Genomic DNA, 26,874 nt, shown 5'->3' with positions numbered 1-26,874 from the left:
TCCAAATCTAAAACGTTTAATGCTTCTGGTTGGAGCAAACGGTCAGGTGAACAAGAAACATCGTGTTTTCCTGGCTGAAACAGACTGTGTGATCAGTTCATTTTACAGGGGGGAGAAATTCCAGACGCAGGGTAGGAAAAGTCTCAACCCATGGGGGGAACATTCTGTAGCTTGCTGAGGGAAATACCACTTGAAATGATGTTCTTACAGATGAGTGGATGTGCCCAGAGAACACAAGCAGTTTCTAAAAAGGGAAAGTCAGAGGTAACTAGTATCCCAATCTCCCACTTTTCTCCAGATGCACAGTGTGTAAAACAGTGACGGCTGTCCTCACAGGAAGTCTGGAGTCTTTGGATGAGAAGCATTAAATAATCAGAATAACCACTGACTCTTATCAAGAACTTTCCATGTGCCAGGCTGAGGACTTCACAGCCACTCTTGTTTCATCCTACTACAACCCACTGAATGAGGTAGGCACTGCTATCCCTATTTTACAGATAAGGATATTTAGGCAAAGAGAGGTTAAGTCACCTGCTGGAGGTCACACGGCTAGTGAAAGGATGGCTGGGGCTTGAACCCCACTTTGTCGAGATTTTACGACCCAGGCTCCTAAACCCAGTGCCTGGGCAGGTCCTATTGCTAATGGGCCATTTCTGTCCTGGCCACAATAGGTTAATGAACAAGATGGAGAAAGAAACCAAGCCAAGGAGCTTCCAGCCCTGGGGTCTGGGGAAATTTAGAAGCCAAGAGCTTGGCAGCGCTTCCTTGGATTTTTAACCCCAAGCCTCGCAAAGGTAAGAAGAATGGCTACTGATTGATGATGCTCCAACATGGGCCCCAGGGACCTCCAGCACAGAAGAACAACAGCAGATGCCACTGTGGTCACCTGCTGCTCCTGTGGCCCAGCTCCCTTTGTCCATTGGGTGACTGGCCCTCCCCTACTCCACTGTTGGCTTCTGGAGGGAATGTCGATCACAGGACCCCCAGCCTCTTGGCCAGTATGTCCACAAGAGTGAGCACGTGACTTGCCCAGGGCCAGTCAGAGCCTTCTCTGGGATTTGAGATGGAAAGAGTCTCTTTCTGGCTTAGAGATTGAGAGCCCTGTGGTTGTAGGCTAGGGGCTGCTGGCAGCCACCTTCCCCTGCAGGTGGAGGAGAGGACAGGCCAGCATGCAAAGTGATGCAGAACCAAGAGGCCTGGGTGAGGCTAAGGATCAGCACATGAGCCTGAGGACACTGGGCTCCGGGATGCAGCCATACCTGGAGCAAGCAAGCACCACCCTTGGCCATCCCAGTTACAGGAGCCAGGGAATTCCCTTTGTTGCTTAAACCTGTTTGAGCTGGGGCTTTCCCGAGGGAGGGAGGAGAGCAAACTCTCAAAAAGAGAGGGCTGAGGCTCCTTATCGCTGCTGCTAAGTCTGGACGGCTGATAGCCGACCTTCCTCTCTGGAATCAGCAGATCCAGGTACCACTTGTCAAAAGCCACTTATAACCTCAAGTGAAGGAAAGGCTTCTCCATCCTTCACTGGGGGCTAGTCCTAGACACTAAGTGTGCGGGGAGTGCCAGGGCAGCTTACCCCAAAATGCTTCTAGTTTGTAGAGACAAGCTAGAAATTCACCTAAAGATAGTTGAAAATACCGCAGATTGCTCCCAGCGATAAACGCCTGGTGACATGGGAGCAATTAGTTTTAAGAATGTCTCCAATCTTCCTCCCTCTCTCCCTCGTGCATGTACACATACACCTTAATGCAGGATGCAGAGTTTGGGATTTTGTTCCTATATCTGAGAAGTGAACTGAAAACCTTAAGGGTGGGCAAGGCTCCCTCTCTGCGGGGAGAAGGGGTTCTCTGAGGATGGCTCCTTCCCTCTCCTCCAGGTATGGGGTTGAGGGTGGCGTGGAAGTAGGTCCTTGCCCCGTCATGCCGAGCTTGCATGGAGGTGACATCCCCGTGGTTGTGAACTCACCCCTTGGGCAAGGTCCAGCGACTGGGTGTCAGCCAGAGACAACCCCAACTGTAAGCAAAGCTGTGAGATGAAAGTAACGCTGAGTCTCTCGCCCCAGACTGTGGAGCTATTTCATTGAAGTCCCTCCCAGGCAGATAATGCAAGTGAGTGATGTGGGCTAGGGGTGGGTTGATAGAGAGGGGTGGGGGCTGGGGTGGCCCCATCCAGGGGCGCAGCTGTGTTGTCTTTACACAGCAATAGTGGCTCTGTTTGGCCAACACTCCTATATGCCTAAGTGAAGCTGTAAATCCTGATTTCTGTGTGAAATGCCCCAATTTTTAAACCTTTTGTTTAGGCAAAAAACAAAAACACTAAAAGCAGGCCAGATCAGACTGCAGGCTGCCAGTAGTGACCTCTGACCTGTTGCCTTTTTGCAGGCCCAGGAAATGAAAGGAGAAATGTCCTCAGACCCCAAGGAGACCCACACCCCTCCCATGCAGGAACTTGGGGAAAGTCTTTCAATATTGGAGCTGGTTCTGGGGGTCAGATTTGCCCCAGGGCAGCTGCAGCAAAGTCATAGCCCTCACCCCACAGGGGAGTCCTGATGACACATTGAGAGCCTGGATCCAGCCTTACCTGAAGCAAGTCCTCCTACACTGGCCAGTTATATGCACCCATGAATGGTCACCCTTTTTTGTTTAAGCCACTGGGAGGTGACTTACAACCAAAAAAGTTACAATTAAACAGATTCCCAGGAGAGAAAGGGACCTCCAGAGAGTATAAAGATAGCCAGAGCTGCTTTATCACTGCCTGGAACTCAGCAGAAAAGCTGGGCCTTCCCACCCTCTTCAAGTCAGGGGTGGTCAGGGTTAGGCCTGCCCAGTGATGTGCTGGGAAAATGAATTTCAAGTCCAGGGTAGGCGGCTCCCCCACAAAGTGGAGCCTGTAACTCATATAACTGCTCACCAGCATATCTTGGGACCCAGGGCATCGCTACGGGTTTAGATGCTATGGTGAACACCCAACATTCCTGCTTCCTATGGGGGGAACCCCAATAGTCTTAGAAGGCCCCTGAGAAAGGAGGCTACCCCAGGGAATCAGAGCCAGAGGTGGCGGGGGGGGGGCACTGAGCCTGATGACATCCCTGAGCCCCCAAACCTGAACGTGGTTAGCCCACCCCTTGGCTTTTCGTACGCGAAGCCCCATCGGAGGTGATTCTGTTCTCACCACTTCAAGAGCCCACGGGGCTCCAGCCAACCCGACTTTGGCTATGTCCAGATCCAGGGCTGCAGCCCACACGGTCCCAGGCCTCGTGGATACTTGTGGATGTGGGAGGCGAGCAGGCTGCCCCACAGGGCTGGGTCCTGACTATCTGGAGACCAGGGAGCTGCTGTGGGACTGGCTGGAGGAGGAGGTGGTGCTGCTGAGCTGGGAGAAGCGGCTGCTGCAGGATTCCAGGCTGGACATGGAGCCCCTGGGGAGGGAGCACACAAAGGTTGCCTTCTGGTGGTGACACAGGCCTGGGTGCAAATGAGGCCCCAGGGCCCTTTCCACAAGGCTGGTAACCGCCCCAGGCACAGAGGGCAAGTGCAGAGGGAAAAGTAAGTGAAGCTGTGATGAGAAACGAAGCCCAGCCCATTTCCCTGCACCCCCTTCCCCGCAAGAAGAGCCCAGCCTTCCACCTACCATTCAGGGGCTTCCCTGACCCGGGGGCCTAGCATGGCCCAGAGGGGACCCCGTTATCTCCAGCCTCCCCTCTCCGCCTCCTTTCAGCTCCTCTGACACCTGCCTCCCATCTCGGGGCCTTGTGTGTCTGCACCTGCTGCCAGAAGCCTTTTTCTCCTGCCCAATTTGTCCAGTCAGATCCCACTCCAGACTACGGAGCAGCACTGTCCAGGAGACCTTTCTGCTATGACAAATAACAGATGTCCCATATCTGCGCCGTCCAACACGGCTGCCATTGGCCACATGGGGCTGCTGGGCATTCTAGATGTGGCTAGTGTGACCAGGAACCAAACTTTTAATTTTATTTAGTTCTAATCGCTATGTTTAAATTGTTACCTTTGGCTAGGAGCTACTGGGTTGGAGAGTGCAGCCTTAGGGCCCAGCTACTCAAAGCGTGGTCTGGGGACCAGCAGCACCAGTGTCTCTTGGAGCTTGTTGGAGCTGCAGATTCTCAGGCCCACCCCAGAGCTGCACAATCAGAGTCTGCATCTTGACGAGCCCTCCAGGTGATCGTGTGCACACTGCCTAGATCTCAACTCCAATGTCACTTCTCAGACACCTCCCCCACACCCCCGCACCCCTGCCCACCCTGTGCCAGGCCTGGTCCTGGGCTCTGACAGCGCCCTATGTTAAGGCCTCTAGCACCTCCTGGAGTGTGACCTTGAGCAAGGACCCCAGGCTGGAATAACTTCATGGCATCTATCGGTGCTCGGGTGTGGTTACATGGTCTCCTGCTCCATGATGGAAGACCCTATCTGTCTGGTCCCCCCCAGGGCCACTGGTTGCCCACTGAGAGCAGCCTTGAACTGGTTCTCTCTTGACACTACTGAAGGTCAGGGCAGCAAGGTTCCCCCACACTGACCAGACAAGACAGGCTGGCAAGCAGCATCTGGCCCACCCCTCAGCCTCCACCTGCCCTTCCGAAGGCAGCAGCCCCCAGATGCAGGTGTCTGTGTGTCTGAGTCCCTCTGGACCTGTCTCTCTCTCCCACACTGAGCCCCAATGGCCAAAACAGGCTGCTTCCCAAAGGGAATCACCACCCTCTGACACCCTGTTGGGTCTCCCTTTGGAGTAAAGATGCTGGCCCAGCATTTCTTTTCTTTTTTTGGGGGGGGGGGTGTGCTTACGGCTTGTGGGATCTTAGTTCCCCGACCAAGGATTGAACCCACATCCTCGGCAGTGAAAGCGCGGAGTCCTAACCACTGGACCGCCAGGGAATTCCCAGGTCCAGCATTTCCTGTGCCACCTGCATGTGCCCCTAGGATCCCTGGAGCTCTGCCTTGGATATGGGTCCAGACTCAATGCCCTCTTGGAGCCTCAAATTTACTCATTGGTAAAGAATTTAAAGCGTCATTTTTAGAAGGAAACTACACAGATATATCACGAAGCAGGATGCAAGATCACACTTGTTTTTAAAAGATAAAACACGAGGTCTGGAAGAAACCACTATTGAGTGCTTACTGTATGCTCAGGTGAAGGGCAGGCTTTCCCCAACCATCTCATCCTCAGCACAACCCCATGATGTAGGGGCTCCTATTTAACAGTTGGGGCTCAGAGAACTGAAGTGACTTGCCTGAGGTCACAGAGCAACCAGGAAGTGCTGGAGGTCTTAACCACTACACTTCCCTGTCCCTCTGACAGCAACACTTGGAGAGAGTCGTCTGTGAGGCATTATTCTAGAATGTTCTAGAGCAGTCCAAACCCAGTTTTATGGAATTCTAGGAGTGAGGGGAGGTACAAATCGGAGGGCTCAGGCTCCCCTTCTCCCCCCACCAATCAATCTGGTATGTTAGGCTTCTGTCCATCGTTTGATTTGAAGGGAAGGTTCTGCAGCTGAGGCTGAAGCAGCATAGTGATCTGATCGCTCATGAAAAGGTGCTGAGCCACTGGCAAGTTTAACAACACCCATGCCAGGGCCCCACCCCTGGAGAAGCTTGAGGGCAAGTAGAGGAGGTGAATCCAGTGTCCCTAGCCCAGAAGAAAGTGGCCTCAGGCGTGCTATGGGCCTGGCCTGGAGGGGAGTCCGGGGCCCCTCGTACCTGAAGTCCTCAGACGCCAGCACCTCGTAGTAGTAGAGGAGTTTGCACCTGGGGCCAGGGCTGTGCAGGGCCATCAGGACATCCTCCACGCCCGGGAGGCTGCAGGCCATGTGGCCAGGGGCGCTGTGCATTTGCCACTGGAGCAGGTAGACGCCAGGCCACTGGGTCACGTGGGAGCCCTGAAACACAGCAGCCACATGCCTGAGGCCCTGGTCCACCAGGAGACAGGAGCCCCTTTCTAAACCAGTCCACCAGCAAATCCTTCCTTTTGGGGTGTCCCAAAGCCACCTTTGCTTCCCCTCTGCTGTTACCCCATATCCCTGGCAATTGAGAGCCTTCCTCTTAATCGGGATGGGGGGTGGGGGTCAAGGCCTAGGGGGTGCGCCTATAGGACAACAGAGGTGTGGTTTGGTTAAACACCTGGATTTTGTTGGGCTCTTGTCCTGCCGAGTGGGATTTACAAATTGAGGAGACCTGGAAAGGGAGCTTAAATGTGCTTAGAGTTTGTTGAGGGCAGAGGGACAGCAAGAAAGGAGGGTGTTAGTTTTTATAAGAAGAGCAACTTTGAAAAAGGGCTGGGATGTTCAGTGGGACCCTGGGGCGGGGGTGCTGGTGTATGATGTGACAGCTGTCTGCTCAATTCCCTTAGGAAGCCTCCAGTAAGATGTGCACTGCTCGCCAGTGCGTGCATGTGTGCGTGTGTGTTTGAGGCCGGTGATGTTTGACCTGCAAGCACCGGCCTCATGGAGAATGTGGGGGTCAGCAGGGGTGGGTCATGTTCTGGTGACACGTCCGAGTGCTGTTCCCAGACCTACAGTTTCTCTGCTGCCTGGGTTCTGAAAACTTGTGCATAAGGAATCACGGTGAGAGGTGAGGGATACAGACACCAGGCCCCACGCCCAGAGGTTCTGAGCCGGCCCTCCTGCTGTGGGCCCCAGCAACCTGCATCTTTGACAAGAGTCTCGGGATTCTGAGGATGGGGTCCTGCCAGAATCTGTCTTTCTCCCCAGCTGTCCCGCAGGGTCTCTGAGGCCAGAGACCAGGTCCAGTTTGTCCATTGCTGTATCCCCAGAACCCAGCGCACAGTGGACACTCAGTCCTGAGTGATAAATGAACCAAAAAACAGAACCTGGGGACTTCCCTGGTGGCGCAGTGGTTAAGAGTCCACCTGCCAGTGCAGGGGACACGGGTTCGATCCCTGGTCCGGGAAGATCCCACATGCCTCGGAGCAACTAAGCCCGTGCGCCACAACTACTGAGCCTGCACTCTAGAGCCTGCGAGCCACAGCTAATGAAGCCCATGCGCCCTAGAGCCTGCACACTGCAACTACTGAAGCCCACGCACTCTAGGGCCCGTGCTCCGCAACAAGAGAAGCCACCACAATGAGAAGCCCGCGCACCGCAACGGAGGAGTAGCCCCCACTCGCCGCAACTAGAGACAAGCCGCGCACAGCAACGAACACCCAACACGGGCAAAAAAATAAATAAATAAATTAAATTAAAAAAAAAAAACACAGAACCTGGATGCTCTCCCCTTCCCGGCAGATGAGGGGGGCCTCCACACGGCTGTAATCTGCACCCAGGGCCCAGCCTTTGTCTGTCAGCTGCCCGCCAGCCCTGGCCCCAGGCTCCCAGGGGCCTGGCTTGGGCGCCTGGTTGGTGTGGTACAGACTGAACATCACGTCCCCTTGCAGGATGTCAAAGTCCCAGGTGATGACTGACTCCCTCTCCAGAATCTCCACTGCGACCTACATGGGGACAGGTGACAGGTGAGGTCTGAACGTCCAGTCTGGCGGGGGCTGGGGTGGGGAAGTGGGCTGCAGGGGTGTGGGTGCCCACCCCGGTCTCCATTCCCTCAGCCCCGACCCCAAGTCCAAGAATTGCTCTGGACAAACAGACCCACCTCTGTCTGAAATGCCCGGGAGGATCCACCCTGAAGCAGGGTGACCCACAGCCAATGACTGGCTGATGTGAGGGTACAAAAGCCTGGCCCCCTGCCATGCTCTCCTCGTGGATCAGGCTGGGCTAGACGGTGGCTGAAACCGTCTCTTGGCTTAGCTTCTGCCCCCGCCCTCCTTACAGGTTTCTCCTGAGCCCTCAGCCTCTGCAAATCACTGGCACAAGAACCCTCGTCTCAGACCCCACTTCGGGGTCCCTGACCTAAGATGACACCCAGCCCAGCAGGCCCTCCCAGGCCAGGACCCCGGCACCTCATGCGGGGCCGCACGGAGCACACTGGCCGCCTGGTAGGTCTCTCTCCACTGCCGCAGCTGGTCTCTGTGTTCCTGATCCTCTTCCGTCAGATAGAGGGACTTGGGGACCAGCCCTCCTTCAGGGACGTTACACTGGGGGACAAAGACACCAGAGACAGTCAGGGCCCAGCCAGGCCTGGCTGACCCACAGAAAGGTGCTCTGTGACCCCTGAAGCCACACTTATAACATGCATACATATCCTGACCATTGGGGAGGCCTGGGTAAGCTTGGCAAAATTCCTAGGAAACGTCTCTCTTTACCCTGAAATCATGAAAGCTTGCTGTTTGAGATTTCTGTTGGAGAAAGGAAAAGGCCTGCCCTCCCACAGTCATGAGATAGGGTCACCCCTGCCTATCATCTCACCCCCCAGGGCAGGCAATAAAAGTGGTCTGGGGGGAAAAAGGGGGTCTGGGGCCACCTCCCCTGGAAGCAGTTTCCTGATCATCGTCTGCCATGAGGCTGTGGGTTAGGGATAAGTCCCTTTGGGTACACCAGCTCTGGGGTTCAGGCCGCTGGGACATTTGAATCCCCTCCCCTTGCAGCAGAGGGTGCAAAGCCAGCAGCTAAACTCTAACTGCTGCCTAGCAACGTCCTGGATGGGAATACAGAGGGGTAAGCCTTTGCCTGGCCTGGTCTCTGAGCTTTTGGGAAACTTCTGTTTCGCTCACTATGTATGAAAGAACGAAGGTCAGGCCCCTCCTTCAGAGAGGACAAGCTCTGCCCCAAAGAGCCAGCAAGGCCCTCCCCAGGTCAGAGCACACACAAAGGGCCTGCCCTCCTCCCGCCTCCTTCCATCGGCAGCCCTGCGTCTCCCAGGCCACAGACCCTCCCCGTGCCGTAAGCACAGGGCCCGCTGGGGCCTTACCAGGCACTCTCCCCCGAGGAAGTCAGGGATCACTTCTTTGTCCAGGTAGTCGACAAGGCCTCCGGGGCCCTGATAATTGCTGCCGCTGTAGATGAGGAACTTGTGTCTGGTGTTCTCATTGATGAAGGGGCTGATCTGAGAGGGGGAGATGAGGCAAGATGGAACATGGTCTTTTTTTTAATTGAAGTGAAATTCACAGAACATAGAGTTAACCATTTTAAAATGAACAATTCGATGGCTTTTAGTTCTTTCACTATGTTGGGCAACCATCACCTCGAATTCCAAGACGTTTTCATCCCCCCAAAAGGAAACCTCAGACCCGTTAGCAGTCACTCCCCTTTCCTTTCTCCTCAGCCCCTGGAAACCACCAATATGCTTTTTTTTTTTTTTTTTTTTTGGCCTATTCTGGAGATTTCATAGAAATGGGATGACACAACATGTGGCCTTTTGTGACTGGCTTCTTTCACTGAGCGTCATGTTTTCAAGGTTCAACCACGTTGTGGCATGAGTCAGAACTCCCTTGTCACCTAGAGATTGTCATACTGAGTGAAGTAAGTCAGAGAGAAAGACAAATATATCACTTGTATGTGGAATCTAAAAATGTGGTACAGATGAACTTATTTACAAAACAGAAGCAGAGTCACAGATGTAGAAAACAAACTTACGGTTACGAAGGGGGAAATGGTGGGGGAGGGATAAATTGGGAGATTGGGATTGACATATACACATCACTATATATAAAATAGATAACTAATAAGAACCTACTGTATAGCACAGGGAACTCTACTCAATACTCTGTAAAGACCTATATGGGAAAAGAATCTAAAAAAGAGTGGATATACGTATATGTACAACTGATTCACTTTGCTGTACAGCAGAAACTAACACAACACTGTAAATCAACTATATTCCGATAAAAATTAATTAAAAACATAAAAAGAAAACAAAAGAACTCCCTTTTCATGGCTGAATAATATTCCATTGTGTGGATGACCATGTTTTGTTTATCCCAGATTGAAAGTATTTCAACACCAAGCTCTAAGCTGCACGTCAATCTGGTTTTTCATGGCATCCCAATACTGGGGTGGTGTCTGACTCAGGAAATAGTTGGGAAAGGAAGGAAGGAAGGAAGGAAGGAAGGAAGGGAGGGAGGGAGGGAGGGAGGGAGGCGGGAGGGAGGGAGGAAGGCACTTAGCACAGTAGAGCACAAGCCAATTCAGCAAGGAATGCCACAGGCAAAAGATCATTTAGGGGACTTCCCTGGTGGTGCAGTGGGTAAGACTCCGTGCTCCCAATGCAGGGGGCCTGGGCTCAATCCCTGGTCGGGGAACTAGATTCCACATGCATGCTGCAACTGAGAAGTCTGCATGCCGCAACTAAACATGCTGCAACAAAGACCCCGTGTGCTGCAGCTGAGACACGGTGCAGCCTAAACAAATAAATATTTTTAAAAAATCATTTGGGAACTAGAAATCCCACCTGCGTGGGTCACACTCCTTCAGCCCCCACCCCGGGAGGTGGTCCCTGTGGGCCTCAGCAACCTGGCTCTGTGCACTGGCTTTCATCTGGTGTGGGCAGTGGGGGAAAGGGGGCGGGGGCAGCAGGAGATGGGAAGTGGGTGCGTCTTCCCCGCTCCCTCCCTGCTCCAGTGCCCCTGGCAGCCGCCACCCTCACCTGCTGCAGCTCTCTCAGGGATCTGGTAACAAGGACATTCCCTCATGTCCCTCCAGCCCTGGGGTAGTCAGGGCTTATGGCAGCGGCCAGCCCCTGGGGCCTCCCCATCCTGCCCACACCCCTGCGAGGAGTTCTGGTGTGTCACACCCCCACTGGAGTCACCTGGGTGAATCTGTTTCTGTCCAGGACCCCGACCGACTGGCTCCCACCTGCACCTGATGTGCATCTTCTTAGGAAATCTCCAGACAGCAAAGAAACTTAGTTTTCACAAAGATCAGGATATTTCAAGATAAAATGCTACAGCAGCAGATCCTGCCTGTGCCTCCCACAGCTCCTGCTCCCCAGCCCATCCCCAGCAGAGCTGTAAAGCAGCCCAGAAGCTAGGGAACCTTCTGCCCCAGAAGTCTGCTCACGTCCTCTCCTCCAACAGTCCTGCCATGGCTCCCTACTGCCCCAGGACAAGGTCCCATCTTCGCCACAGCCTGGACTCAGCAGGCACTGGGCCCTGGGCATCTTCCCAGCCTCCTCTGGCCACTGGATTTTCAGTCCCTCAGAAGCACCCAGCCGGGTCCTGCCTCCAGGCCTTTCTTTGTCCGTGCTGTGCAGGTTACCCACCACACCCTTCCTCCCGCCCTTCTCCCGCTTGACTCCCACTCCTTCCTCAGGTCTCAACCCATGTCACCTTCTCAGTGGAAGCGTCTTCAGCTCCCCAATCTAAATTATACACCCCCATCGCCCCCTGACTTAGTCTCCCCAAGAACCCTGAACGTCCCCAAGCCCATGTCACAGGGCATCGTGAAGCAGTTACTCACATGGGGCTATCGGGTTTCTCTCCCACACACACCCCGTGACACAGGGGTACACACTCTGCATCCCCAGGGCCTGGAGAGGTGCCTGGCACACAGCAGGCGCTTAGTAAAACACTGAATCCATTTAACTTTCAACTCACAAATCTACCCTGATTGAACCTCTAGGTACAGCAGAGATTCTCAGGCTTTCCCAGGCACCGAATCCCGAGGGCACTCGGTAAGATGCTGACCCCGAGTCTGTAGGATGGAGAGGGACCTGACATTGCTCTGGCCTGCAGACCACACTTCGGGAGCAAGGCCTCGGGGCAGTGGTTTTCAGCTGCAAGTGACAACCCGGTAGTGGCTGTGAAATCAACTTGGTACTGTGACTAGCCTATCTGGAGTGGAGTGGACTAGAAAAGAACAGCGAAGAGCATGCTGTAAATAGTTACGATCACCGTCACTTGAGAATCTGTTGTTTCGGGTGTGTGTAGGCACGAGCCACACGAGGGGACCAGGTGGCAACATAAAGTGGGTTGTGGGCAAAAAGTTTTAAAATCCCAATAGCACAGGATCCCAACGCTCTTCGGAATCAGCTCCCAGGAGTCCCAGGAACGTTATACAATTCTAAGTGTGGCTCTCCCGTCCACGAAGCAGGACAGTAGATATGTAAAATGTGGTCCACCCATACAATGGAATATTATCCAGACATGAAAAGGAATGAAGAACTGATTCTTGCTACAACATGGATGAACCTGAAATCATTATGCTAAGTGAGAGAAATCAGACACAAAAAGCCTCATATTGTATGATTCCACTTACATGAAATAGCTAGAACAGGCAAATCCACAGAGACAGAAAGTAGATGAGTGGTTGCAGGGGGCTGGCGGGAGGAATGGGGAGGAACTGCTAATGGGGACGGGGCTTCCTTTTTGGGGTGATGAAAATGTTCTAGAACTATCTGGTGGTGATGGTTGACACAACTCTGTGAGTATACTAAAAACCACTGAATTCTATACTTTAAAAGGGTGAACTTTTTGTTTGTTTTTGATTTTTTTTTGGCTGCGCCACGTGGCTTACAGGATCTCAGTTACCCGACCAAGGACTGAACCCGGGTCAGGGCAGTGAAAGCCCAGAATCCTAACCACTAGGCCACCAGGGAACTCCCAAAAGGGTGAACTTTATGGGAAATGAATTATATCTCCATAAAGCTGGTCATTAGAGGAAACGATGCAGGATAATCGGGCGGAGCAGCTCACAGAGGGACCCCCTCCCGTCTCAGCCTCCTGCTCTCTCTTACCAGCGTCCAGAGCACAGGGAAGACGCGGGGGGCTCGCACGATGAGCAGCCGGCCCAGGGTCTCAGGATAATTGTCCTCCACCACCTCGATCATGCGCAGCAAGGCCTTTATCCCCGGCCGCCACAGGTGCCGCAGGCTGAGACCCTCCAGGTCCACCAGGCAGGTCCAGGAGCTGCGGCAAAGAGGCCCCCTCACTCCACCTCGCTCGGCCACCTCCCAGGGCCCCCAACACCATCCTCAGGGACCTGGGGGCCCACAGACAGGGATGGAGGGAGAGGCTCAGTAAGGCAGCGCTGGGAGCGGAAGGGGCAGGGACCACAGGGCACTCTTGTGGACCCTGCCACCATGGGGAGGCCACGTGGCATGGAGGTTCTGAGTGTGCACACCGAGGCTGAGCACCCAAATTCAAGTGCCTGAGAGCCATGTGACACGGGCAACTTCCTCATCAGGACAGCGGCAATCACAGTAACAGTCCCCATCTCATCCACTGTTAGGATTGAATGAGATGGTCTATGTAAAGCTCTCTGCAGAGACAGACACGTAGCACATGCTCATTAAAAGCCAGTTTTTACTACTAATTGCTGAGAAGATGCTGACTGCTAAATAGAGCACACACTCCAGAGCCAGATGGCCTGGGTTCAGATCCCAGCTCTGGCATGTGCTGTGTGGCTTTGGCTAAGTTACTTAACCTCTTTGTGCCTCCATTTCATTAGAACCAATTCATTAGGAAAAGGACTGCTTGGCTGCAGCAAGTGGTCCCTGGGAGCCTGTCTATCAGCTTCATTCCCTTCACCTTGCCCACCCACTCCTAGGAGTGCCTTCATGACACCCTGTCATCTGAGCCATCTGGGGGGCATTCCGCTTCTGGCCAGGATGCTGATGGATCGATTCCCCACTCCAACCCCAATGGACGCCCCTTTAGGAAAGCTCTAAATAGCAAAGGAACTTAATTTGCACAAAGGTCAGGATAGTTCAGGATAAAAACTTCAGTAGCAGGTCCTGCCTGTCCCTCCCTTGTAGGCTGTGGTAGGGTGACATGACTCAAGGAGCTTGGAAGAGTCCCTGCTACACAGGAAGTGCTATGTGGTGTTTGCATTACCTCTTAAAGTCATGGCTTGCGGGATCTTAGTTCCCTGACCAGGGATTGAAGCCGGGCCCCAGCACTGAAAGCGCCGAGTGCTAACCACTAGACTGCCAGGGAATTCCCATTAAGTCATTGTTTTTTGATAAGCCATAAAGGAACCCTAGGAAGGGTTTACAGAAGCGGAAGCCACAGCTCAGAAAGGTTAAGTGCCTTTGGGGGCAATGCCACCGTAAGGACTGGTGTGGGAAACTCAGCTCAGGAATAGGAGTTTGGGGCAGCCCGAGGAGGCGGTGGGTCACTGGATGTGCCATGACACCTGCGAGGTCCGCCTGCCTGGGAGACTGGCAGGGTGGCTCTTGGGGTGGGAGAGCTGGTCTCGAAAAGCCAAGTCCAGGAGGCTGCATGGCACGGGGAGAAAGTCCGTGAGCCCGAGCCAGATGGGACCAGGTTCAAACTCCAGCTCTGCCCCTTCCCCACTCAGCAGCCTTGGATGACCTCACCACTCCGAGCCTCAGTTTCCCCTCCATAAAGAACAGGGATGCTGAGAGTCCCTGCCTCGTAGGGTCACTGTAAGAACTAGGTGAGGACATTTCCGTAAAGCATCTAGCAGGCTGCCTGGCACGGCGTCCATGCCCAGTGCACTTTGGCTGTTTTTACTGTTTGGGGGAGTTTGCCTGGGTTCTTGCCTGATGGGACGGCCAAACTGTTTTGTGTTCCCTTCACACCGCTTCTGTCCTTCCTCATTGACGCAAAGAACCTGGAAGGCAGAGAAGGTGCTGGCGAATGTTCACTTGGCTGCTCCAGCCACAGGCAACCCCGGGGGCTCCCAGGAGCGGGGACCCCAACTCACATGCTGCAGCAGCACCTCCTCCCCCGCGGCCTTCATCAAGCCCTTGGTGTCCATGTGGCCCAGACGCAGGATGTACAGGGGGCGGCCATCTTTGGGGCGGGGCCGAGCAAGTGGAGGACAAAAGGGAAACAGAATTACATACTTTTACATAATCCTTCATATATATTATATATGTACCATCAATTCTTGTTATTTGCGGTAGTTAATTTCTATAAAGTCATCTCGAACACTGGATCGAGGAACTCAGAACCACTGCTTCTAAGGGGGGAGTAGGAGGTTAAGTTTCCGCCAGCCTCTGGTCGTGACATTTTTGTCAGTCGATCGATCAGTATGTAACTTTGTCCTGCGTGTGTTTCTATTTGAGGACACCTTGTTTAATTTACATTGTTGATTCATTAACATTGAACGCATGGCCAGCAGCAGTGTAACTCGTGCCTGAATGGAGTTTATCTGACATGAATTTTCTCCATAAGGTGCGTCACAGCCTTCTTGCACTTAGGAACACAGTGCTTCTGCACGATGCAAAATCAACGCAAAAAAGCACAAAATGCGAAAAAAAAATGGCACTAAATAGGCTGCAGAAAGGATACTCATTTACAGTAGGAGCTGAAACAAGGAGGCAGAAGGACACTTGTTCAACTTCAGCCGGGGATGGATGTGCACGTCGGGTGACACGGATTTTTCGTCACTCTGTCCGTGAAGGACAGTGAAAGCGCCCTGAGTATTGATTTGGGAGTTACAAATAAATTTTAGTGAGTAGGCAAATTCACAAATACAGAATCCATGAATAACACAGACCGACTGTATATTGAAAGCAAGTGTGTCAACCGGTTCTTCAGGAGACTCAAGCACTTGCCCTAATCAACACATATGAATTTTTAACTAAAGGACATTGAAAAGCATAACAGGCGCTGGCGTCAATGGCAGATTAATACAAAAATCCAGAGATGATATTTGTAGTGGGTTGAATAGTGTCCTCCCCAAAGTTCATGTCCATTCAGAACCTCAGAATGTGACCTTATTTGGAAATAGGGTCTTTGCTGATGTGATTACTTAAGGATCTCAAGATGAAATCATGCTGTATCAGTGTGGGCCCTAAATCCAGTGACCCGGGGTCTTTAAAAGATGAGGAGAGGACACAGAGAGATACCGAGAGGGGAGGCTGTGTGAAGACAGACGCAGAGATTGGGGTGACATGGCCACAAGCCAAGGAACACCTGAGGCCACCAGAAGCTGGAAGAGGCAGGAAGGATCTCCCCCAGAGCCTTCGGAGGGAGCACTGACTTGCTGACACTTTGATTTTGGACTTCTAGCCTCCAGAACAATGAGAGGATAAATTGCTATTGCTTTAAGCCACCCAGTTTGTGGTAATCTGCTAAGGCAGTCCCAGGACACTAATTCAGTCAGTATTAATGCAGCCCAAAAGTAATGGTGGGCTGACCCAGCCCCTGGGAGAAACAGCTTGTCTCCAGCCCAAACGTCTATTCCAGCTCCACCTTCACGGCTGGGTTGTCACCTCAAAGGCATCTCCAGATGCCCAGAAGAGCCAAAAGGAAAAATAATAAGATGCTAAGATGAAAAGGGGCATTCAACGTGCATTCGACCCAAGTGTACACTCCATGTTATGTAGGTAAAGAGAAGCACCTATGTCCTGGTAGTGCCAGCCCCCTGCATAGAACTCCTCCAGGAGGGCAGGGGGTCGCCAGGTCTGAAGGAGGAGGTCCACCTGGTGCCGCTTTCGCCAGCTCAAGGACTGGCACAGCATCTCCCGGGCCCTGTCCAGGTGGAAGTCTCGAGCCCGCAGGAACCTAAGGATGTGCTCGTCTTTGGGGATCTGAGAAGAGAAGGAGGAGAAAACCTTTAGCATGGAATTCCCTAAGCCGGGCGGTGAAACTGGAAAATGAGTCTCCTGTCTTATCTGACAAACACTTAGCTGGGAAAAGGACGTTACACTCAACCACGACGCAGCCAAGGGTGGACTGCAGTGAATGTCTGTGTTTGGGCTTCCTAACCTCCCCCTCCTGTGCTGGGGGTGACATCTCTTTTCTCTTGGGGAACTGCTTTTCCTGCCCCCTTCCCAACACCAACAGTGGTTTTAGTTAGCGTTGCCAATCACAGGACCCCACTCCCACGGCCTCCGGTGGACTAAATCCATGCCAGGCCAATCAGAGCGTTTAGACAATTTTCCATCTGAAGAGAGGGGCATGAATCCCTTTCTCTACGGAGGCAAAGGGGAGACTGAAAGCTGTAAGCAGTCACAGATCCAAGCTCAACAAGGAAGCGTGTCTGAGGGGATGAAGCAGACATAAACGGATACAAGAACTAAGGGGTCCCAACAGCATTTAAGTCCTGGTTTTGTGGGACTTCCCTGGTGGTCCAGTGGCTAAGACTCCGCACTCCCAATGCAGGGGGCCCGGGTTCGATCCCTAGTCAGGGAACTAGATCCCACATACTAAAGATCCCACGTGCCACAACTAACAAGATCCTGCATGCTGCAACCAAGACCCGGTGCAGCCAAATAAATAAATAAATATTTTTAAAAAAAAAGTCCTGGTTCGGGACATCCCTGAGACAGGCTGTGTGGTCAGCTGAATGGTGTCCCACCAAGAACATGTCCACCCAGAACCTCGGAATGTGACTTTATTTGGAGATAGGGTCTCTGTAGAAGTAATTAGTAAAGATGAGGTCATACTCTATTAGGGGGCGCCCTACTCCAATGTCTGCTGTCATTATAAGAGGGAAATTTGGACACAGACACAGAATGTAAAGAGGGGAGAAGGCCACGTGAAGACAAAGGCAGAGACCGGAAGTGACGTATCTACACGCCAAGGACTGCTGACAGCCATCAGAAGCCAGGAGAGAGGACTGGAACGGATTCCCCCCAACCCACCCAGCCTCCAGAAGGAACCAACCCTGTAGACACTTTGATTTCAGACATCTGGCCTTTAGAACTGTGAGAATAACTTTCTGTTGCTTTGAGCCACACAGTCTGTGGTATTTTGTTTCAGCAGCCCCAGGAAACTAACACACCCCACTTAACAGTTTGTTATATGAGCCAATTAAACCCCTACCCCTGCTTTTTTTGTCTGGTTGATTCAATCTGCATTCCTAACACATATAACCCAGACTCTAACTAATGTGCAGAGGTGACAAGCTAAAGCCCACCACTCTCCTTCCTTCCATCAGGCAAGTATCAACAGTCAAGGGAAAACCAGCCCCCATAAAAAGTGCACTTTCCTGAGTGCTGTGCTGAGCCAGACACGGAGTGGATTGTCCCTTGTAATTCACTCCGGGGGCAGGGGGTGTGCTCACATTGTACCCATTTTACAGGTGAGGAAACAGGCAAACAGGTTACATCCCAGCCCAACACTAAAGTAACTCCCTTGTCTGCCCCCCGGTGGGGGGAGGGGAGGAAGGGCAAGCAACTCACGACTAGGCTGGAAGCTCTTATTCAACAGAGCTGAAGGTCAGGCCCGTGATTGGGACCTCCATGCATGGTGGACACTCATGTGTGGGGCTTAGAGTCTAAAGGCAAAGTCCATGTGCAGTCAAGAATCAACCCTCGCAAATCATTAAATCTCTTAGAAAAGAACAGTATGCATGGTTTTGTGTGAACACGGTGACTGTGTGGTGACACGGTGACTGTGTGGTGACTGTGCTCCCCAGGGGACATTGGTGATGTCTGGAGCCACTTTTGGTTGTCACAGCTGGGGAAGAAGAGCTCCTGACCTCTCATGGTGGGGTCCAGGGACACTGCCCAATGCCCTATGGTGCACAGGACGGCCCCCCATAAAGAACTGTCCGTTCTCAAGTGTCAACTATGCCGAGGATGGGAAACCATGCTATCAGTGCTACGTACAGAATGCATGAGACAGGATATAATAAAAGAAGGCAAAATAGAAGTGTCCTGCATTGCTGATTACACAGACTTACTTACCTGGCCCTTCCTCCCCCCGTGCCTGAGGCTGAGTCGCTACAGCCCCAGCCCTGACCCACCTTGCCTCTGTGGGTCTCCTGCAACCAATGCCGCAGCTGGATCAGGCAGCTCTCCTGCATGGGTGTGAGATGGCCCAGGCACCTCTCAATGTAGTCCGCATCCAGCTTGTCCCCTGGAGGAGAAAAGGGGGTTCAGGACAAGCAGGAGATGCTGCATGGTCTACCCTTTCTGAAACCCTTGCCTTACTGGCCACCTTGAATCCAAAACGTAGCTCCAAGCGCACGGTGACCCTTTCACCAAATAGCCACTGGTCTTCAGATCATCTGGTGTTTCCAACCCATTTCCAAGGTGATTCTAAAAACTCATGCTGGGGCAAGCCTGGATCTCACTGTGCTGAGTGATATGTCCCTTTGACCCTCAGAAATCAAGATAATTCCTACCCTCTGGGAATGTAAGTTGATATAGCCACTATGGAAAACAGTATGGAGCTTCCTCAGAAAACTAAAAACAGAGTTATCATATGATCCAGCAATCCCACTCGTGGGCATATACCCAGACAAAACTGTAATTCAAAAAGATACATGCACCCCTATGTTCACAGCAGCACTATTCACAATAGCCAAGATATGGAAACAACCTAAATGTCCATCAATAGATGGTTGGATAAAGATGTGGTATATATATACAATGGAATATTACTCAGCCATAAAAAAGAACAAAATAATGCCATTTGCAGCAGCATGGATGCAACTAGAGATTATCTTACTAAGTGAAGTGAGTCAGAAAGAGAAAGAAAAATACCATATGATATCACTTATATGTGGAATCTAAAATATGACCCAAATGAACCTATCTACAAAACAGAAACAGACTCATAGACATAGAGAAAAGACTTGTGGTTGCCAGGGGGAGGGGGAAAGGGAGAGGGATAGACTGGGAATTTGGGGTTGGTAGATGCAAACTATTACATTTAGAATGGATAAACAACAAGGTCCTACTGTACAGCACAGGGAAGTATATCCAGTCTCCTAGGATAAACCATAATGGAGAAGAATATTAAAAAAAGAATTCATATGTGTATAACTGAGTCATTTTGCTGTACAGCAGCTTGGCAGTGTGACTCTTTCCTACTCCCGTGCTGTATTGAAATGATGGGGACTGGGCTGTGTTGCAAATAAATCATTTTTTGTTGTTAAAAAAAAATCATTGTAAAACATTGTAAATCAACTATACTGCAATTAAAAAAAAAATTCCCACCCTCTGAAGATTATTGACAATATGAGCTCATGTCTACTGACATGCGTCATCTGAGCCAGCTCCCAACAGCCCTGGGAGGCGGGTGTCACTATTGTTCCCACTTTAGAGAAGACAAAAACTGAGGCCAAGAGAGGTAAACAGGTAAATATGCCTGTGGTGTGCCCAGCATAAAGGAGGCAGCGGATAAGTACCAGTTCTGTTTGCCTTCCCACCTCCCAGCCCCCTTGTGGGGTTCGAGGTTTTGGGTAGACACAGCCCTGACTCCAAAATACAGCCTGGGAGCTGCATGGATCATGCCCACTGTTCAATCCCGTCTCGCACAATTGGGCTGTTTGAGGTCAGCATGTGCCGGCATTTAGAGGCGGGACTCGGAGCTGAGGTCCTGTTGCCCACTCTGAACTGCTGTGGTGGCAGAGGCTGGCATGGTGAGGCATCTCGGCATCTTAGCATCTCAGCCCTGGGTGCAGATGGTCCACAAAGAGCAGCCTTCATGGGTATAGACTGTTCTTTGTGTGCAGAAGGCACAATAAGAAAACAAATAGAATGTCTGCACATCCAGCAGCAGGACCCAGCGTTTCCCTCCAAAACAAAAAAAGCCCAGGACTGGTGGTCATGGCAACTGCACCAGTAGCCTCCTGGGTAAACAGAGTCAGGAGGAATGCTGTGGAGGGACCGCCCAGACCGTGCAACACCTCAGAGTGGTCAGAAGCGGAGATGCTGAAGACAGGGAGGGGGCAAGGAGGGGATGAGGGAGGAAACACGAGGGAGGCAGTAGACGCCAGCTTCCTTCCGGCCTCCAGGCAGATGTGAGGCCCCTTTCTCCTTCTGAGCACAAAGGCTCAGTGACACAGAGCAGGGTGGAAGGGGCATGATCCTGCCTCCCTCCAGCCATCCTGAGTACTGGCTCTGCTGGTGGACAGCACAGACAGAAAGGGAAGGGAAGGCCTAGTGCAAAATGGGGAGGGCACAGGGCATGACACGCAGAGTGTGCGCACAGAAAAGGGCAGAAGAAGTGCAGTAAAAAAAAAAAAAAAAATTTAATATTTTAAAAGCATATGTACAACAGCAGCCATCTAGTGCACATAGTTGGTGCAGAATAAATATTTGTTGAACAAATGAATTTTGTTCTCCCTAAACACAGCCCCAGATGTATTTTTGTGGCATATCTCTGTGTCAGGCAAGCGCTTACACTTCAGTGGTCCCAAAGAGAAAACAGTCATTGCGGGCATTAGTGCACATGGTTAAAACTGGATTCATGGGGCATGTGCAATTGTGTGTCCTAGGTTTTTTCCTTTATCACTATATTGTGAATATTTTCCATGTCGATGAGAGTCTGAAATATGACAAAGGGCTAATTGCCTTAATATGCAAAGAGCTCTTACAAGGCAATAAGAAATTGATGGAAAAACAGGAGAATGGACATGGGACAAGAACAGGAATTCACAGAGAAAAAAAAAAAAAAAGAAAGAAAAGAAAAAGCAGTTGCCAAACATGAAAAAATAAAACGACCTCACTCATAAAGAAAGAAATGGCCACTAATCTACCATTGGTCACTCTTTGCCCTTCAGAAGTTTAAGACATTTACTAATAGTCTCAGGGTAGCTGGGGTAAAGTCCGGCATAGATGCAGCTACACATTTTTGGTGGGAACATTAACTACTATACCTCTTTGCAGGCCTAATTGGTAAATCTACCAAAATTTTAGTTGCATATAACATTTGACTCAGCAAATCAACTCAAAATTAGGTGTTTTATATATATATGCTCATGAAAATATTTTTTAAAACCTTAAGTACAAAGAGGTACCACATTATTTGTATTTTAAAAAAGAATGGAAACAATCTACATGTCCATCAATTGGAGACTAGCTAAAAAAAAACTAAAATAATAAATCTTTATTAATAAATAAATAATGGTGCAACCACACCACAAAATAGTGCAAAGTGCCAAGACACATGCACTGATACAAAAAGCTGTTCAAGCAACATTAGTAAGTGAAAAAAAAGCAAAATATCGAATGGAAGGTATATATGCTCTTATTTGTTCAATGTAGGTTACACATGTGTGTATGAGTGTATACACGTGTGTGCATATTATGTACGTATATAGATAATTTCAGGAAAAACTGTAGTTGCCTCAAGTAAGAGGAAAGGAGTCTTACTTCCTACTTCACATCTTCTGAGCAGTTTCAGTTTTTTTTCTACCATGATCATGCATTACTCATTTAATATAGAATATTAATAAAACAGAGGAAAGGAATAAAACAGAGGAAAGCCCTGAGGCACCAGATCAGTCAATTCCTGATCTAGAAATAAGTCACTTCTGGCTCTTGGGCTGGAGCACAGAGAAGGCAAAGCAGCCCGGAGAGGGAGGAAGCTGAGTCCCAACACCAAGGGGACCCTTGGCAACTCTCCCCACCCCTACCTCCTCCCCCCAAGAGTGAGCAAACACGCTGCAGACCCCAGAACAGACCCGGCTGGCTGGCTGAGACCTACCATCAGTACTGACCATCTCGGGAGCAGGGCCCTGGGCGCTGCCAGGCCCGCAGACCTCCAGGGAGCCAGGATCCCTCAGCCCAGCCTGGGAGTGGGTGTCCTCCTCTGGGACTGGGGCAGGTGTCCACCGGGGAATGTGAGAGGTGCCCTGGGAGATGAGCTCGTTCAGGTAATGCTCGATCACCTCCTTCCCCTGGAGGTCAGAGAGACACATCAGTACCGCAGAGTTCAGCCTGGAAGTCGCCCCCACCTGGCTCCGGCCCCAGCCAGCCTGACATGTGGCTACTGAGCAGCTGAAATTCAGCCAGTCCAAAGGGACATGTGTTGGGAGTGTTAAATACACACCGGATTTCCAAGACATGGTACCAAACGAGGACTGTAAAATAGCGCGCGAATAAGTTTTATATTGATAACACGTGGATAAAATATATTATTATTAAAATGAAGTTCACCTGTTTCACTACACTAACAGGCCTCCACTCAGTGATGGGTCTGAGATCTTTAAACCAAGCAGCGCACAATGTCCCTCTGTCTAGATAGTTCACTGCCCAAGCCTAGGAGCTTTGGGACAATGACTATGGTGCCCCCATTATGGACCGGGTGTTTTCCATCCATTATCTCATATGATATGACTTTGATTAGAATACCCATTCTACGGATGAGGAGACTGAGGCTGAGGAAGGTTAAGGGTCTTGGGGTGGCAGATCGGGATCTGCAGGCTCTGAGGTCTGTGCACCTTCCTCTGCATGACCTATGGAACCCGTCTCTTACCCTCTTGACGTTGGCTGTGTACTGCTTCATGGCGATCTTCTCCAAGGCACTTTCGAAGCCAAAGAAGGACCGGATGTCGAGCGAGGCAGATTGCTCAAAGCATGTCCAGTCTTCATTCTCAGGGTGGACCTGAAAGCCAGGCAGGGGCAGTGACATGGTCTCAGTGTGGAAGACGCCATGCCCTCCCCAGGGGGCTCTCTTGGAGACCTGGACCAGCCAGAGCATGCAGTGGACAGCACGTCACAGCCTGGCAACACCCAAGGGCAGCAGCAGTACCAAAGGGCCCTGCCCAGAACAATGCAAGGTCTAAAGCCTTAGAGAACAGAGAGCCTTCTCAGGAGGGACCAGAAGAAAATGAGACCAATGTTCTCATCCCTTAAAAATTGTACATAGTGATACATTTAAATAACATATTTAATATATCATTATAAGTAAATTATACATAAATACTATATTTTAAAAATATGTATTTATATATCATATCTTTATTATAAATAAATATGCATATATATGTAAGCAAAGACAAATTTCATGGACAGAGCTACTGTGCAGACCCAGGCTCAGTGCCTCTCAAACTTCCGTGGGCAGAAGCATTAGCAGGGCATCTGTTAAATATGCAGATGCCTGGGCTGAACAGGTCCAAGGTAGGGCCTTAGAATCTGTATTTACAAGCAGCCTTGGTGATACTGCTCACCAGCTGTTGGCAGAACTCACTCTAAGAAACACTACACTAAAAGTGACTTATAAAAAACTACCACCAACACCTCCCCAGAGGTAAACATCCTGGACCCAGTTTCCAGGAGGCTCCAAGAGGAGCTGAAAATGTGGAAGGAAAAAGCAGTGTGAGCATTTACTGGATGCCTGCTGTATACGAGGCATCACACAAAGTGTCTAGGGACCAGACAGATGAATGAGGCAAGGTCTCCCGTACAGGAGGCTGGGCAAAGACACATCAAAAACACCCAGGGGACTTCCCTGGCGGTCCAGTGGTTAGAACTCCACGCTTCCACTGCAGGGGGCGCGGGTTTGATCCCTGTTCGGGGAACTAAGATCCCGCAAGCCACGCGGCACAACCAATTAAAAAAAAAAAAAAAACACCTGTAATGGGCCACATTTTTTACCCTGGAGTTACCACCTTGAGCCAACCATCTGGGATGTAGCGTCAGCTAAGGGGCTTCACCTGCGTTACCTCATTTGCTCCTCCCAGTGCCCAGTGACGCGGGTTCTGCTGCATTTTACAGATATGGAAGGGTGGCCCGGGGAGGGGAAGCAATTGCCCAGTGTCACTCAGCAAGAAAGTGGCAGAGCTGGGTTCATCCCAGCAAATGCCTCCAAACTCCTCACTGCAGCCCCGAGGCCAGCAGTACTCGGACCCCGCAGCCCCCATTCTCAGACCTCGCTCATCCACCTCAGGGTCTTCACACATGCTGTTTCCTCCTCCAGAACTCTGTTCCCAGCCCTCTCAACCTTCCGATCTCAGCTTCAACGGCATGTCCTCGGAGAGGCCTGGGGGACACTGTTACCTAAGACACTGTCACCTCCTCTTATTTTCTGTAATTCTGGATCCCTTCTTAGCACTGTGACAAAGTCGTAAGTATATATTGATTTTTTTTTCTCATCTGTGTCTCCCACTGGAATGGAAGTCCCGTGAAGGCAATGGTCAGGCAGATTGGTCCACTGCTGGGTGCACAGGACTTGTCAGGTTGCCTGGCATATAGTAGGTGCTCAATCAGTATGTACTGGGGAATAATAATTATCATTAATTATATTAAAAGTTAACATGAACTCTACTCATTACTCTGTAATGGCCTATATGGGAAAGAGTCTAAAAAAAAAAAAAAGAAGAGTGGATATATGTATAACTGATTCACTTTGCTGGACACCTTAAACTAACACAACGTTGTAAATCAACTATACTCCAGTAAAAATTTTTATAAAAAGTTAACACATATACAGGACTTAGTATGTGCCAGGCACTGCTCTAAGGGGTTCGGATATTTTACTTCATTTAATCCTCACCACAACCTATGTGGTAGGTACAATCATTAACCTCATTTTACAGGTGAAGAAACTGAGGCACAGTTTCATGAAGGGGGTGGGGAGGCAGGGTTGCCAGGTTTAGCCAATAAAATACAAGATGCCCAGTCACACTTGAATTTCAGATAAACACGAATAATATTTTAGTAAGTATGTCCCAAGCAGTTTTTGAGACTGCTTAAACTAATACATACATATACATGTGTATATCAGCTGTGTATGTGAACTGCTGATAGAAAGAGCTTCCCGCATCCTAGCTGACATCGCCGTGGAAGGGCGGAAGTGGGCGGAAGTGGGCGGGACCGCACGGACGTCAGCGCGCAGCCCGGTGCGGGCGCCGGGATTCCGGGCCTTCCAGCCCGCTGCTCACCGTGTAGCTGCAGTTCTCCTTGACCACCACGCGGCTGGCGAAGGTCTCGTTGTGTGCTTCGATGAGGAGAGTCCTCTCCTTCCAGTTCAAGACGTTTCTTTGCACGAAGACCACGTGCTCGACGCCTGCAATCTGCAGGGAAAGGGCAGCAGGGACGTGCGTGCTGGACGTGAGGTGGCAGCTGGGGGCGTGAACCCGGAGGGTTGGCCCCTGTCACCCTCGGACCCCGGGACCCCCGGGCCCCCGTCCCGCGCCTGCCCACCAGCCAGAGCCCGGATCCCCGACTTTTCCCCCTTCCCCCGACTTCCTGGACCCTGGGACTCCCTCTTGGCCCTGGTCCTCCTACAGTCTCAGCCCAGCCTCCCGGCCCTCATCTCTCCTGGACAGGGGAGGCCCCCAGCCCAGAGCGCCCTCCGGGTACCAATACACACTCACCCCAACGCCTGAAAGCACCCCCTGGTCCCAGGTCCCCCGCCCGCCATCCCCCACCACCCGTCCGGTCCCCTCCCCTGCGGGGTCCCTGGTTCTCCAGGACCCTCTCCGCGCCCACCTTCCGCAACAGCCGCGGGGCTTCCACGCGCAGCCGGCAGCTCCGCTCCACCAAGTGCACCGCCCCGTCGGCGCTGCGGGACTCGCGTAGGACCTCGCTGCCCAGGAAGACCGGGATCTGCGGGCAGGTGGGGAAGCGCTTCTCATAGGCCTGGGGACAGAGGGGCAGGGGTGAGCGCCAAGGGGGCTGGGGGCAGCCGGAGCACAACCCTTCTCCTTCCAGCCCTCCCTGGGCTGTTGTCTCAATTCCGAGAGGGGGTGTCCAGAGAAGAGAAGAGCGTCCTGGCCTGTGGAAAGAGCAGTGACCACTGCCTGTATTACCAAGACCACCGTCTTAACATCTGTTCTAGAGCAGTGACGCAGGAGTGCCTGAGCTATGACTTGGCAAATCACGTTTTGACTCTACATTTGAGTTTTTGCCCTGGGAAGGTAGAGTGGGCTAGCTTGGGGCATTTTATTTAATTTTTTGTCTTTTATTTTTTTATTTTATATTGGAGTATAGTTGATTAACAAAGCTGTGTTAGTTTCAGGTGTACAGCAAAGTGATTCAGTTATACATATACATGTATCTATTCTTTTTCAAATTCTTTTCCCATTTAGGTTATCACAGAATATTGAGCAGAGTTCCCTGTGCTATGCCGTAGGTCCTTGTTGGTTATCTATTTTAAATATGGCTTGGGGCATTTTAAAAGAAGATATCTTTTAGAAAAAAACAATCGACAAAACCAACACCCCTTCATGATTAAAAAAATAAAAAACAACACTCAACAAACTCGGAATAGAAGGGAACTTCCTCAGCCTGATAAAGGGCACCTACAAAAACCCCAGCTAACATCATACTCAATGGTGAAAGACTGACACTTTCCCCCTAAGATCAGGAACTAGGCAGGGATGTCTGCTCTGGCTGCTTCCATGCAACATTGTCCTGGAGGTTCTAG

At 51.1% G+C, this 26,874-nt stretch overlaps 1 protein-coding gene across 1 annotated transcript in view; it reads right to left on the bottom strand.

Annotated features, from left to right (window-relative positions):
- The window catches only part of SEC14L5 (SEC14 like lipid binding 5), a 41,663-nt gene continuing 14,789 nt past the window's right edge, over nucleotides 1-26,874 (bottom strand). Inside the window, exons 3-16 of the mRNA XM_059898693.1 lie at nucleotides 25,938-26,087; nucleotides 25,388-25,519; nucleotides 22,981-23,109; nucleotides 22,210-22,402; nucleotides 18,518-18,630; nucleotides 16,166-16,355; nucleotides 14,522-14,610; nucleotides 14,358-14,428; nucleotides 12,588-12,759; nucleotides 8,826-8,960; nucleotides 7,918-8,052; nucleotides 7,228-7,455; nucleotides 5,709-5,887; nucleotides 1-3,418 (exon numbers count right to left, since the gene is read on the bottom strand). Of these exons, the coding sequence (XP_059754676.1) occupies nucleotides 3,313-3,418; nucleotides 5,709-5,887; nucleotides 7,228-7,455; nucleotides 7,918-8,052; nucleotides 8,826-8,960; nucleotides 12,588-12,759; nucleotides 14,358-14,428; nucleotides 14,522-14,610; nucleotides 16,166-16,355; nucleotides 18,518-18,630; nucleotides 22,210-22,402; nucleotides 22,981-23,109; nucleotides 25,388-25,519; nucleotides 25,938-26,087 (2,022 nt within the window). The 3' untranslated portion in view covers nucleotides 1-3,312. The remainder of the gene's footprint in view (nucleotides 3,419-5,708; nucleotides 5,888-7,227; nucleotides 7,456-7,917; nucleotides 8,053-8,825; nucleotides 8,961-12,587; nucleotides 12,760-14,357; nucleotides 14,429-14,521; nucleotides 14,611-16,165; nucleotides 16,356-18,517; nucleotides 18,631-22,209; nucleotides 22,403-22,980; nucleotides 23,110-25,387; nucleotides 25,520-25,937; nucleotides 26,088-26,874) is intronic.

The sequence above is a fragment of the Balaenoptera ricei genome, chromosome 15 (genome assembly GCF_028023285.1).
Source record: "Balaenoptera ricei isolate mBalRic1 chromosome 15, mBalRic1.hap2, whole genome shotgun sequence".
In the NCBI taxonomy this organism is placed as follows: domain Eukaryota; kingdom Metazoa; phylum Chordata; class Mammalia; order Artiodactyla; family Balaenopteridae; genus Balaenoptera; species Balaenoptera ricei.
The sequence above is the reverse complement of the archived record's forward strand: the minus strand, read 5'-3'. Positions and strand labels throughout refer to the sequence as shown.